Source organism: Equus caballus, chromosome 24, assembly GCF_041296265.1.
Source record: "Equus caballus isolate H_3958 breed thoroughbred chromosome 24, TB-T2T, whole genome shotgun sequence".
NCBI lineage: Eukaryota > Metazoa > Chordata > Mammalia > Perissodactyla > Equidae > Equus > Equus caballus.
The window spans coordinates 54,582,172-54,594,298 of record NC_091707.1 but is presented as its reverse complement, the minus strand read 5'-3'; the positions used below and the strand labels follow the sequence as shown (position 1 = coordinate 54,594,298).

General features: G+C 57.9%; 1 protein-coding gene across 4 annotated transcripts in view; it reads right to left on the bottom strand.

Annotated features, from left to right (window-relative positions):
- Positions 1-1,628: 1,628 nt before the first annotated feature.
- CYP46A1 (cytochrome P450 family 46 subfamily A member 1) overlaps positions 1,629-12,127 on the bottom strand; it is a 31,320-nt gene continuing 20,821 nt past the window's right edge. For 2 of the 4 annotated variants that reach the window (XR_011432077.1, XR_011432078.1), the window contains 6 exons: positions 9,950-10,022; positions 7,789-7,873; positions 7,018-7,128; positions 3,444-3,558; positions 2,643-2,709; positions 1,629-2,384 (listed from right to left, as the gene is read on the bottom strand). Coding sequence is in view for 2 of the 4 variants with exons in the window: in XM_070249696.1 (XP_070105797.1) it covers positions 2,214-2,384; positions 2,643-2,709; positions 3,444-3,532; positions 7,018-7,128; positions 7,789-7,873; positions 9,950-10,022 (596 nt within the window). In the remaining 2 variants the exon portion in view is untranslated. The remainder of the gene's footprint in view (positions 2,385-2,642; positions 2,710-3,443; positions 3,559-7,017; positions 7,129-7,788; positions 7,874-9,949; positions 10,023-12,127) is intronic. The other 2 variants (XM_070249696.1, XM_023628375.2) reach the window with 1 other exon arrangement.

Here is a 12,127-nt window from a genome sequence, read left to right as displayed (position 1 = left end):
GCACTGACATTGACAGGCTCTGTGCTAAGCACCATCCACTTAGCGCTCTGAATTCTCCCACCAACCCTAGGATGTGGGTTCTATTGTTTGTCCTCCCTTACAGACGGGGAAACTGAGGCCCGAGCCACACAGCCAGTGACAGGTGAGGGTAGGATTTGACCCCAGGAGGTGTGGCTGCAGAACCTTAGGCTTAATCTCATCCATCCTGCCTGGGCCCCAGGGGTTGACACCAGCCCAGTGCTCACTGGGGTCTCCTGGGGGACTGGTGTGTGGGCCAGGTGTGGAAGGAATGGGGTGCGGGGAGCTGGTGAATCTCAGGGAGGGGATGCAGAGGGCAGGGGTGGTCACAGGGTGGTCCCCAGGAGCAGTGCAGGGCCAAGGGCCTGGGAACTAGTTGACAGGAGACAGTGGCATTTGGGTGGCCATGGGATGGGGTTGCTTCTGTGCGGGGCAGAGACGAGCAAGGAGTGGGTTCAACCATGCAGCTGGAGGAAGGGCCCAGCCACACCATTCTCAGAGCCCCGGGAGGCTCTGGGGCCCCCAGTCAGGGAACTGGAAACAGAGAGGGTGGGATGTAGCTTGATAAGGGCCCAGCAGAGCGCTCAGATGGGGCAGGAGGCTGGGGGGGGGGGGCAGGAGGACCCTCACTCTGCAAGGAATCCGCAGGAACAGAGGCATCCTGGAGGCCCAGAGGCTCAGGTGGAGCTACTAGTGTGGCTCCCATGGCCAGCCTGGGCTGGGGAGACCAGGGGCCTCTCTCCCAGTCCACTGCACCCACCTGGACCCAGCATGTGACTTCCTTCCTTGAATCTCAGTTTCCTCTCTGCTACATTGGAAGATGCCTTGGAACTGTCATTCAAGACTGTGCCAAGGACCTGGGAGAGGACATACAGCAAGAGCCAGCTGGAATCCATGCCCTCCCCCAGGTGGGGGCGGACCCTCTCCAGAGAACGGACCCCAGGCTGCGGGCGAGGGCAGTGCATTCTCTCTGTGCGCAGACAAGCTCCCAGGTGCTAAAGGAGAAACTCAGGGCAGGTACCTTTCCTTGGATGGGCCCAGAGGACACAGCCTGCCGTATTTACTGCCCCCTCTCCACCCCTAGGCCCTGCAGAGGAGGGGACGGCTTCTTCTACCCACCCGCCACTGTGAGAGTCACAGTGTCACCACTCGGGGCCGGGCAGGGAGGACCAGCCCTGTGCCAGCAGGTGCAGAGCATGCCAGCGGGCGTGAGACCGGGTATGCGTGCTCAGCTCTGCCCAGCTGCCCCCAAGTGAGGGCCCAGGGGCTCCGGCCTCTGTGGGGCCACCTGGGGCATCAGTGCCTTTGTCAGGAGTGGACTAGACCATGCAGGCTCCAGGGCCCCAACGCTCTCCAACCAAGCTCTCAGAACTGGTCCCCTGCCTATCATCCCAACCTCATAGCACACCCAGGATCATGGGCTTCATAGAACACAAAGAACAGGCTTCTGCTAACACAGGGCTCTCCTGGTCACCTGGGCATTGCCCGAGCCTCTCCAGGGGCAGCTTCCAGAGTCGCGCCAGCCCTTAGAGAGCCTGGCCTCAGCATCACCTCCATCTTATAGACAAGCAAACTGAGGCCAGAGTGCCCTGGTCTGGTCTGGCCGTTCATTCATGCACTCAACACATATTTATTGAGCATCGACCCTGTGCCAGGCCCTGGTGGGCATGAGGGGCTCAGAGACAAATCACACGCAGACCCCGCCCGAAAGGTGTTCACAACCTGGCAGGGCGGTCAGTCACATCAAAGGACACTCACGATACAGTGTGGTCAGTGTGGTGTTAGAGGTAGCACAGGTGACCAAGGGAGTACAGGGGAGGAGCCCCTGGCCCGGCCGGGGGTGGCAGGGATGGCTTCCTGGGGGAGGTGACACCCAAAGAGGGCTTTAGGGAGTGAGCAAAAGTTAGGGTGTCTCAGCAGAGGGAGTGGCCTGTGCGAAGAGGTGGGGGGGAGACGACCACACATCTGGGCGGCAGCTGGGAGTTAGGCAGGGCCGGTCCAGGAGAGGCAGTGGAGTTAGCAGCAGACAGGGAGTGCTGAGGGTGTGAAGCAGGCGGCGGTTGGCAGAGGGCCCACTGGGAGCCGGCGTGGAGGGCGCCCCGAGAAGGGGGCAGGAGAGCAGGGCGGGAGGCAGTGGGGTTACAGGGGAGGGCGGGCATGGCCTTGCCCAGGAGTCCATCCTGCCCCAGGCTTCCTCAGCAGGGCGGGGGCGGGGGCGCAGGCTGCCAGCCCCGGGGCTGCAGGGTGCACAGCACGGGGTCCAGTGGCTTGAGCGTGGCCTGCTCCTGCAGCCCGAAGCGCTGCCCGGGCACCAGCCGGAACTCGAGCCTCTGCAGCAGCTTGGCCATGACCACCTTCACCTCCATCTGTGCACACAGGGGGCGGGGGGGCAGGGGGGTCAGTGAGCAGTGAGCGCGGGTCAAAGAAACAAGGAAGGTCAAAGAAACGAAGGAGGGTGGTGGAGGTGGGTCATGGAGCTGCGAATGCCACGGCCACTGTGGCTGCTGGGTGCCCAGCCCCCAGCCCAGGGGGGCCCTGACCAGGGCCCTGCAGTGCTTTGTGGCCCAGGACAACTGACACCCCTGCAGTCGCTCTGGACAGAAAACCCAGCCCGGGCCGCCTACCTGAGCAAACTGCTGCCCGATGCAGGAGCGGGGGCCCAGCGAGAAGGGGAAGTAGGTGAAGCGAGGCCTGCGGGCAGAGAGGCGTCAGGAGGCGGCAGCCCCAGGCGCCAACGACAGAACGTCCCTTGCTGATGGCCAGCTTGGGGCCAGGCTGGTGTTTGCACACGCCGAAAGCAGCAACAGCCGAGGCCACCAAGCTCTGGCTCAGCATTTCCCCATTTTCTCCTCCTCCTGAGCCTTCCAGAAGGAGCTGCCATCATCCCACTTTCAAAGATGGAGGAGCTGAGGCTCAGAGGGGCAAAGCCACCCGCCCAGGGTCCTCTGTCACCTGCTCATCCAGCCAGTCCCCTGTCCAATTCTGGGCAGAGTCTGGGTCTGGACTCAGGTGGTCTGTCCCTGGAGCCAAGCTCCCCCCACTGCTGCTTCAGTATTTTCATGCAGCAACCTCCAGGTGGGGCCTCTGGCATTCCCATTTCTCAGATAGGCGCATCAAGGCCTGGGAGGTGGAGTCACTTGCCCATGTCACACGGCTTCCCTGTATAAGGGACTGGTTATGAGAAAGGGCTTTAAAACCAGTCTGAGCTGGGCTCAAACCCCAGCTCTGTTGCTTACTGGCTGTGTGCCCTTGGGCAAGTTACCTAACCTCTCTGAGCGGCGATTGCCTCCACTGTAAAGGGGGCAGAGTGGGGATCTAGAAGGCTATGTGGGCTCAGTGGACCCTGGCAGCTCAGAACAGAGGCTGCTGAGACCGCCCTTCTCCCACCAGGCTTCTGCTCGTGGACAGCTCGATGGGAGACTTACTTGGGTGCTTTGGGGCTGAAGCGATCGGGGTTGAAAGTCAGCGGGTCCTCAAAGTATGTGTCCATCCGCCCCATGACGTAGGTGCTGAACTGCCAGGCACAGGATCCGCTTGTCTCTGGTTCCAAGGATTGGTCCCCTTGCACCTCCCCGACCCGCTGTGGCCACTCAATGGGGTGACTTGGAGCAGAGCAGCCCCCGACCCTGCCACCCCCGACCCCTGCTCTACTCCACCCACCGGTCTCCCCACCCACCCATCTGGGCCAGTGTGGGATTCCACTGGCCCCTGAAAAGTCTCTAAGAGGAAGAAAGGGGACAGCCCAACGTGCCAGCGACCAGCTAGGCGTGCTGCATGATCCCAGGCCTGGCCCCGCCCTCCGGGGGAGCTCCAGTTATCCCTGTTTTACAGATGAGGAAACTGAGGCTCAGAGAATGGTCCATGACTTTCCTGAAGTTACCTGGCAAGTAAGTGGCCAAACTGAGATTCAAACCGTGAGGCCTTCTTTCTCAAGGTCCCTGAGAGCTGTTGTTATTCAGGTTCTCTTCCTCGCTAGGCTGGCTTCAGTGAGGGTGGGGTCGGGGAGCTGCAGACCCCCGCTAGCCTTTCACTAGCATGCATGGTGCCTTCTGACTGGGGTTACTGGTCTGTGCACCTGGCCCCCAGGGGCCATCCACACCCTCCTCATTGAGACCCTGGGTGCTGGCCTCCGCGTCTTCCACCTCCATGCTAAGTACCTTGCTGAGCCCGCTCTGCCCCAGCTCTCTGTGCTGAGTCCAGGGCAGCCGGGGGTGGAGGCAGGGTCTGCAGCTGAGGTCTGAAAAGTAAGTGGGAGCAGAGGGTGGCAGAGGTCGCCTACCACGTGCCAGGGGTTTTGCTAGACATGTGAGTACATTATCATGTTGACTCTTCTCCATACACTGTAACTCAGGCACCATCTTCCCTGTCTTACAAGGATGACACTGGGTCCCAGGGATTCAGGGTCTCACCTGAGATGACCCAGCTGGCCAGGAGCAGGGCTGGGATTGGAGCCTGGGCCTGCCCGCTCAAGGCGCACAGGATTGCGCACCTGGGCAGAGAGTCAGCACAAGGCTCGCCCTGCCAGATGTAAGGCATTCTAAAGAGATGGTTGTTAAGGCAGGTGGCGTTGGTGCAGGGGTGTTAAAAAAAAAAAAGAGCAGATAGACTGAAGAAACACACGTAGATGAAGCTTCGAGACACACTGGAGAAGGAGTGGCAGAGCCCTGAGGAAAGAGGGGCTGCTCAACACACGGGGCTGGAAGCACGTCGTTCTCCACAGGTAAATATAAAAATGGGTCCTGTTATGGGCTGCACTGCGTACCCCCAAATTCTTATGTTGAAGCCTTAACCTCAGAACGTGACTGTATTTGGAGATGGGGTCTTTAAAGGGGTCATTTTAAAATGAGGTCACTAGGGTGGGCCCTCGTCCAATTAGACTGGTGTCCTTATAAGAAGGGGAGATGAGGACACAGACACACACAGAGGGACAGCCGCATGAGGACACAGGGAGAAGACGGCCGTCTGCGAGCCACGGAGCGAGACCTCGGAAGGAGCCCACCCTGCTGACACCTTGATCGCAGACTCCCAGACTCCAGGACTGTGAAAAAATAAATTTCCACTAAGCCGCCCAGTCTCTGATCCTGTGTCGTGGCGGCCCCATCACACTGATACAGACCCCACCTCATCCCACACTCAAAATCAGCTCCAGGTAGATAAGAACTTAACTTTCAAAAGAAAAATGTAAATTTGTTCGGAGCCAACGTGAGTGAACATCCTTCCTCCCTCAGCCTGGGGAAGGATTTCTCAAACAAGACAAAACGAGAGAGCTCGCCACTGAAAAAGTAAGAGCTTCAGATGGTTAAAAACACCTTAACAAAGACAAGCTAGGAACCTAGAGACAATATTTGCAACACATACACCTGACAAAGGATTGACAAGGGAATTTCGTGTGTGTGTGTGAGGAAGACTGGCCCTGAGCTAACACCTGTGCCCATCTTCCTCTATTTTGTACGTGGGACGCTGCCACAGCGTGGCTTGCGGAGTGGTGTGTAGGTCCGCACCAGGATCTGAACCTGCGAACCCCGGGCCACCGAAGCAGAGTGCATGAACCTAACCGCTACGCCACTAGGCTGGCCCCAATAAATTAATTTTTAATAAAGGTTTACATAGCAATAAGAAAAGACAGACAACCCGAGAGAGAGAGAGATGGACAAATAGCTCACAGAAGGAAAGGCAGAGCAGAGCTGGTCTGCCTCACCAGTGATCGGGAAAGCGCAAATCAAAACCACAGCGGGTGGTGGCATCCCACACAGAAGAACTCGAAGGACTTAGAATTAGGATATACAACTACGTACTGGGGCTTTGGGGAGAAAAAAATAAAAATAAAAAAGAGGAAGATTGGCATCAGATGTTGTTATCTCAGGGCCAATCTTCGTCACCAAAAAAAAAGAAAAAAAAAACCCACAGCAAAATACTTGCCCAGCACTTATTTGATTGGCAAAAAAAAATCAAAATTGGACCATACTAAGTGCTGGGGAGGATAACGAACAACAGATTCTCTCTTACAGCACAAGTGGGCATCTGAGTTGGCACAGCCACTGTGGAAAACAATTTGGCACTAGTTTATAGAGATGACCACTCAGATGTCCTACAACCCAGCCCTCCCTCTCCTGGGTACACACCCAAGAAACACGTTTGCACGTTGCACCAGGACGTGCAGACAGGAGCACTGACAGTAGCAGCCGTGCTCATGATAGCAGCAGACCGGAAGCTCCCAAATGTCCGCTGACCCCAGAATCGATGTGCAGTGGTGGTCTGTCCACACCACAGAACATTATACAGCAGCGAAGGGGGGTGGCCTACAGCCACACGCGGAAACCTCCACAAATCTGAGTAGCCATCACACTGAGTCACACAGCAAGTCCTAGAATGTATGACTGGGTGGGTGCACACATACACACACACGCACACACACACTGAAGGAGTGGCAAGCACACAATTCAGGACAGCGATTGCTTCCGAGGGCAGCAGGGGAGTGACACCTATGTGGACGATTACAGTCTCGTCTTGGGGGTGGGGGTGGGTTTAGGGGAGGCCGTTATGCATGAATGGAAGCCTGAATGAATGAAGAAGTGAATGGGGGAAGAAACAGACAAACAAAATGCAAAGGAGGTAGGAGGAGAAAGTCAGCTCAGTGGGGGAGGGGGCCGCGGAGCAGGGAGAGAGAAGGAACTGGGACAAGTTTGGGCCAGCTATGAAACTGGGCACCTCCCATATCTGCCCCTTGCTGGCTGTGTGACCTCAGGAAAGTGACCTAACCTCTCTGAGCCTCAGCGTCCTCAGCTATGAATGGGGCACCTCCCTTCCAGAATTATCTGCTGTAATCTTATGCTGGATGGTGTGAAGGGGGAGAAAAAGATCCTCACAGGGTTACGGTGAGACTCAAATGAGAACGCACAGGTTGGCCTATGATGATAATGGGGCCACAGACTTCCCTGACCTCAGAGGAGAGCCCCAAATAGGCCACCCCGGGGGCCGGTAGGCAGGGCCCCCACGCACCAGGAGTGGGGTGTTGCCGGGGACTCTGACCCCATCAATCAAGGTCTCTTCCTCCAGCAGGCGAAACGTGCCCCACGCTGGCGGGTACAGCCTCAGCGACTCTTTGAGAACCTACAGAAACCACGCGGGGAGACAACAAGAGACGTCAGGAGATCCCACAGCACATGCCCCGGCCCATGTCTGCTCCCACTCGCCATGCAGAATGTGCACCCACGTCCAGGACGGGGTCCTGGACCCCTGCAAAGTCAGCTTTACCTTCGTGCCCAACCCCTCATGTGACAGAAGAGGAAACTGAGGCCCAGAATAAGGGTGTGATGCAAAGCCGCCACGGTAGAGACAGGACCAGGAGCCAGGCCCCCACCTGGGCTGGCTCGGAAGCAGGGCTCCCACCATCCCGAGAACCCTGACAGCTCCAGGAAGGCCTCCTGCTGTGCTTTGTCAGGAGGGAGCGCTCTGTGGGGGCCTGGCTCCCTGGAGGGAAGCTCAAGGCTTGCGGAGCCCTGGCCTAGCTGGGAAGCGCAAACACAGCAGCATTTACCACTGGGCAGCTTTCCCACCTGTGCTGCAAGTTGGAATTACCTGGGAGGCCCTGAGCATGCTGCTGCCCAGCTCCCACCCCCAGGCGCCCGACGTCATTGGTCTGGGGGCAGCCTGGGCATGGGAATCTTTTAAATCTCCAGAGGATTCTCAGGGGCAGTGAAACTAGAGAGCCCCTGTACCACAGGCCTGACCCGGCGAATCGCCCAGAAGCTTCCCTCTCACCGCCCACACCTGGGACAGGTACTGCAGCCTCCCCAGGTCCTCGCAGTCAAGGTGCCTCTTAGAGCCGATGACCTCGTCCACCTCGGCCTGCAGCCTGTCGGGTCGGACACAGACAAGTTCGTCTCCCAGGAGCGACTGTGCCCACGTTAGTTTGAAGAAGGGGGGATGGGAGGAAGCGCGCAGAGAGAGGCCTTCGGTGCCCGACCTGCACACACTGCCCGCCCGATTGTTGAAGACATCCAGGAACCGTTACGCCCAAACCAAGATGCCTAGGAAGCCGGGAACTATGTTCCGGGCCTGACAACATTCACCCTCTGTTCGCTGCTTGGAATCAGCTGTAGGAAATAAGTGCACCACAGAGCTGGGTCTTTGCACAAAGGTGCCATCTCAGCCTGGTTCACAGCCAACAGCTGGAAACAGCAGAACGAGGGGTGCAAGGACGCTGGCTGAGCAAACCTGGTGATGAGCGCTGTCAGCACAGTGTGCGGCCCTAAGCGGGGGTCTGGACCACTTCCCACCCATCAGGAGGGCTGCTATCAGACAGAAAAGAGCAAGTGTTGCAGAAGGTGTGGAGAAATCGGAACCCTGAGCGCTGCTGGTGGGAACGTAAAATCATGCAGCTGCATTTGGACAATAGTCCAGTGATTCCTCAAAAACAATAAACATAGAATTACCATATGATCCAGCAATTCCGCTCTGGAAATATACCCAAAAGAACTGAAAGTACAGTCTTAGAGACATATGCGCACACCCATGTCCACAGCAACATTACTCATAACGGCCAAAAGGTGGAAGCAACCGCAGTGCCCATCAATGGATGACGGGACGGACAACAGAATCTTACTCAACCTTCGAAACGGAGGACATTCTGACACAGGCTACAACATGCATGAACCTTGGGGACATCGTGCTGAGTGAAACAAGCCAGTCGCACAAGGACAGATCCTGTATGATTCCGCTTATGTGAGGTCCCTGGAGGGGGCAGATTCATAGAGACAGGGAGTGGAATGGGGGGTGCCATGGGCTGGGGGAGGGGACGGGGAGAGTGTGTTTAATGGGGCCGGAGTTGCAGGTGGGAAGATGGAAAGAGTTCCGGGGACAGATGGTGGTGATGGGTGCACAGCCATGTGAATGTACTTAATGCCACCAAACGGGACACTTAAAAAATATTTAAAATGGTAAATTTTATGTTATAGATATATGTTTTTTTTTTAGCACAATATTAAACAAAGAGTGGATTTGGGAAGAGGTTACGATAAAGTGGGGCAATGGGATAAAATACCCGGTGAAATTCAGGAGTTAATCATGGACTGCCTCTGGGGGGGGTGGGGCACGGCAGGCAGATTTATTGTTATTATCATCAACATTATTATTATTATTGTAACTTTTCTTTTTTCCAAATTTTTTATAAAGAGGATATCCCTATTAGATATTTTTAAAAGCCCAGGCAACCGTTGACTCTTGTCAAGCAGTCGCCTGTCCTGTGGGTGCTAACGAGTCCTCGCAGCCCTTGCCCTCCCACAGCCCCAACCCCGAGCCTGGGGGGTCTCAGAGTCTGCCTGAGCTTGGCTCAGCCAGTCTGCGCAATGGTCCTCGGTCCTCAAGGGCATGAGGAAATCTGTACCTAAGGAAACCAACGGCCCAGCTCGAACACCCTCTCCCCGGGCACACCCTCTTCCCTCTCTCCAGTGGAAGACGAGCCCCCTCAGCACCGTATTTGGAATTCTGCTCAATCCTCAGTGCCAGCCCCCCGCCAGGCACTGGATACACCACGAGGAGGAAAGGAACCATGGTCCCTGCCCTCTGGGAGCTTCCGGTTTCCTGACTGAAATAGACTTAAAGTGAACCGTCCCAGGAGGAAGCGCATTCGTGAGCTGGGAGGGGTCTAGGAGGGGAAAACACAGAGGGGCTGCTTTAGGGGTCTGAGAAGCTTCTGAGGAGGAGGAATGGGGGGAGGAGAAGGGATTCTCCAGGAGACAAGCAGGGAGAGGAGCTTCCAGGAGAGGGAACAGCTTGTGCAAAGGCCCTGGGGTGAAGAGAAGCAGGACACACTGGAGGGGGCTCAGCCATGGGAGGCGGGAGCAGGCGGGCTTCTAGGAACAAGACATCAGACAAACCCCTTCACCAACTTCAAGAGAAGCCCCCCACCCCAAGTCTCCCCTCTCCATACCTCGCCAAGATCTCGGGCTGGCGTGAGAGCTCCATCACCGTGAATGCCAAGTGATTGGCAGAGGTCTCGTGACCTGCAGGAAAGGAGACGAGCAGCAGCTCCATCTGGGCCTACGGGGCCACAGGCCCGGCCTGCCTGGCCTCTGAGACCCCAAGACCCTGGGGGCAGTTTAGGCTCACTTCTGCCCCTCGCGGCTGAGCTGAGCATACAGATATGAAAGAGGTGCCTGTCACCTCCGTGTCCCCTGTGCCAGCCGGCGTAGTCGAATAAACAGCGTTTGCCCCCATGCATCTGGTTTTCCCATGCTAAGAGCCCTTCCTCCAGCCGTCCTTGAGCCTTGCCTGGCCTGGAGGGATGTTCATCCCCATTTGGCAGGAGAGAAACTGCAGCTGAGAGGAGCGTGTCTCCCTTAGGTCCCTCAGCAGGAGGAACAGAGCTGGGACCCAAGTCAAGAAAGGTTTCGAGCCGAAGGCCTGCGTTGTCCCCAAGCTGTGGGCACCAGCCCCTGAGGTCTGGAGAGGGCCGACCTCCAGCCACAGGACCGAGCAGTGGCTTCCCCCAGAGGAGGGTGGGGACCACTGCAGGAGAGCTGATCCTGCGTCCTGGCAGGATCTGGTCAAGCTGACAGTGTCAACACCCTCCCAGCTGACCTCGGAGAAAACCATCGGAGTGGCATGAATTCCCTCCGAAGGGGTAGGTGGCTCTCCAGGTGGCCACCACTGCCAGCCAAGGGGCCTCAGGGGCCTGATCAAACGCAAGAGAAGGGCCCTACCCTACAGTGAGTAGGTGCTGGGAGCTGAGGCCCGGCTGCTCCCAGGGCGGGAAGGCGGGCGAGTCACAGCCAGGGGACCCCGGAGGGAAGGGGCTGGAGAGGGAGAGCAGAGGCAGCCAGAAGTCCTGGCCTGGCCCTGGCTCTGTGATGCCAGCTGTGACTCAGTTTCCTCACAGGACAACGGGAGGAGGGACGCAGCTACCCTGCTCTCCCCCAGCCCCTGCAGTGTCTGGACACAGGGCTCGGGGGCGGGCTGTGAGGACACGAGGGGGATTACTAACCCTCATTGGAAGGCTGGGTGGAAGCTTGGGGAGCACCTCCAGGCCCCCGTTTACAGATGAGGAAACTGAGGCCCAGGCCACAGAGCCTGCCTATGGAGGAGCCACCCCCGGGCCTGGGCTCCCGTCTCCGGGCTCACAGGATGCAGGCCAGCCATGCCTCACTCAGCCGGGCTTCCCGCCAGCTACGCTGAAGTTTGCTCTAACACCACCTATTTCTCCACATCCCCCGGGCTGTCTGCGAGTGCGCCCCACCCAGAGGGCCCCCTCCGCCCGGCCACACGAGGACGGCCTCCTCCTCACCACGCTCTTGCAGGGGAGGCGGACCGGCTCGCCCCCTCCGAAAATCCACCACCCAGCAAGACGCCCAATCAACTCTGTCTGTCTGTCCGTCCACCTCCTCCGTCAGACTACAAACTGTCCCTCGTCCTGTTCACCTCTGTGTTCCCCATGCCTAGGGCTTGTCATTGGCTCATGCATTTCATCCGATTGATCGTTACGGGAACCTGCTGCTCTGGGCCCCGGGAGCACATGGAGGAGCAAAGCCACCGCACTCCTCGCTCACTGAGCGGGCGGTCTGGTGGGCGGACGGCCTCATGGAATGACCACACATAGGGACAGGACGCTGAGACGTGTGGGCAGAGAGGAGCGCCTCACCGGGGGCCTGGTGCAGTCTGGGCAATCACTGAGGGCTTCCCAGAGGAAGGGTCACCTCAGGGACATCTGAAGGGTGAGGAGGGGTTTTCCAGGTGAAGAAAGATGCTCAAGAAAAATTTGATGAGCAAATGAATGAAGGCGCTTAGCACGTCTTTTTGTGCTGCTCTAATGAAGCTCTCCTGTGGATTCTGAGTGAGGGGAGCCTTCAGTTTACAGGGCCAAGCTCTCCTCAACCCAAAAAGGCGGCTTCACAAATCCCCACAATTGCCAGCCCCACCGCCAGGCCAGAGGCCCCCGGGAGAGCCCCCTGGACCTCCCCAAGCAGAGGGAGAGAGCTTCTGCCCCCCCTTGCTGCCCCCAATTCCCCAGCAGAACTCTGCTCAGACAGCCGACAGCTCTCCTGGGCCGGGTTTCAGTGACCCGCCGTTCCGGCACTTCTGCTGAGCTCCGAGCCCTAGGGCGCCGCTGAAG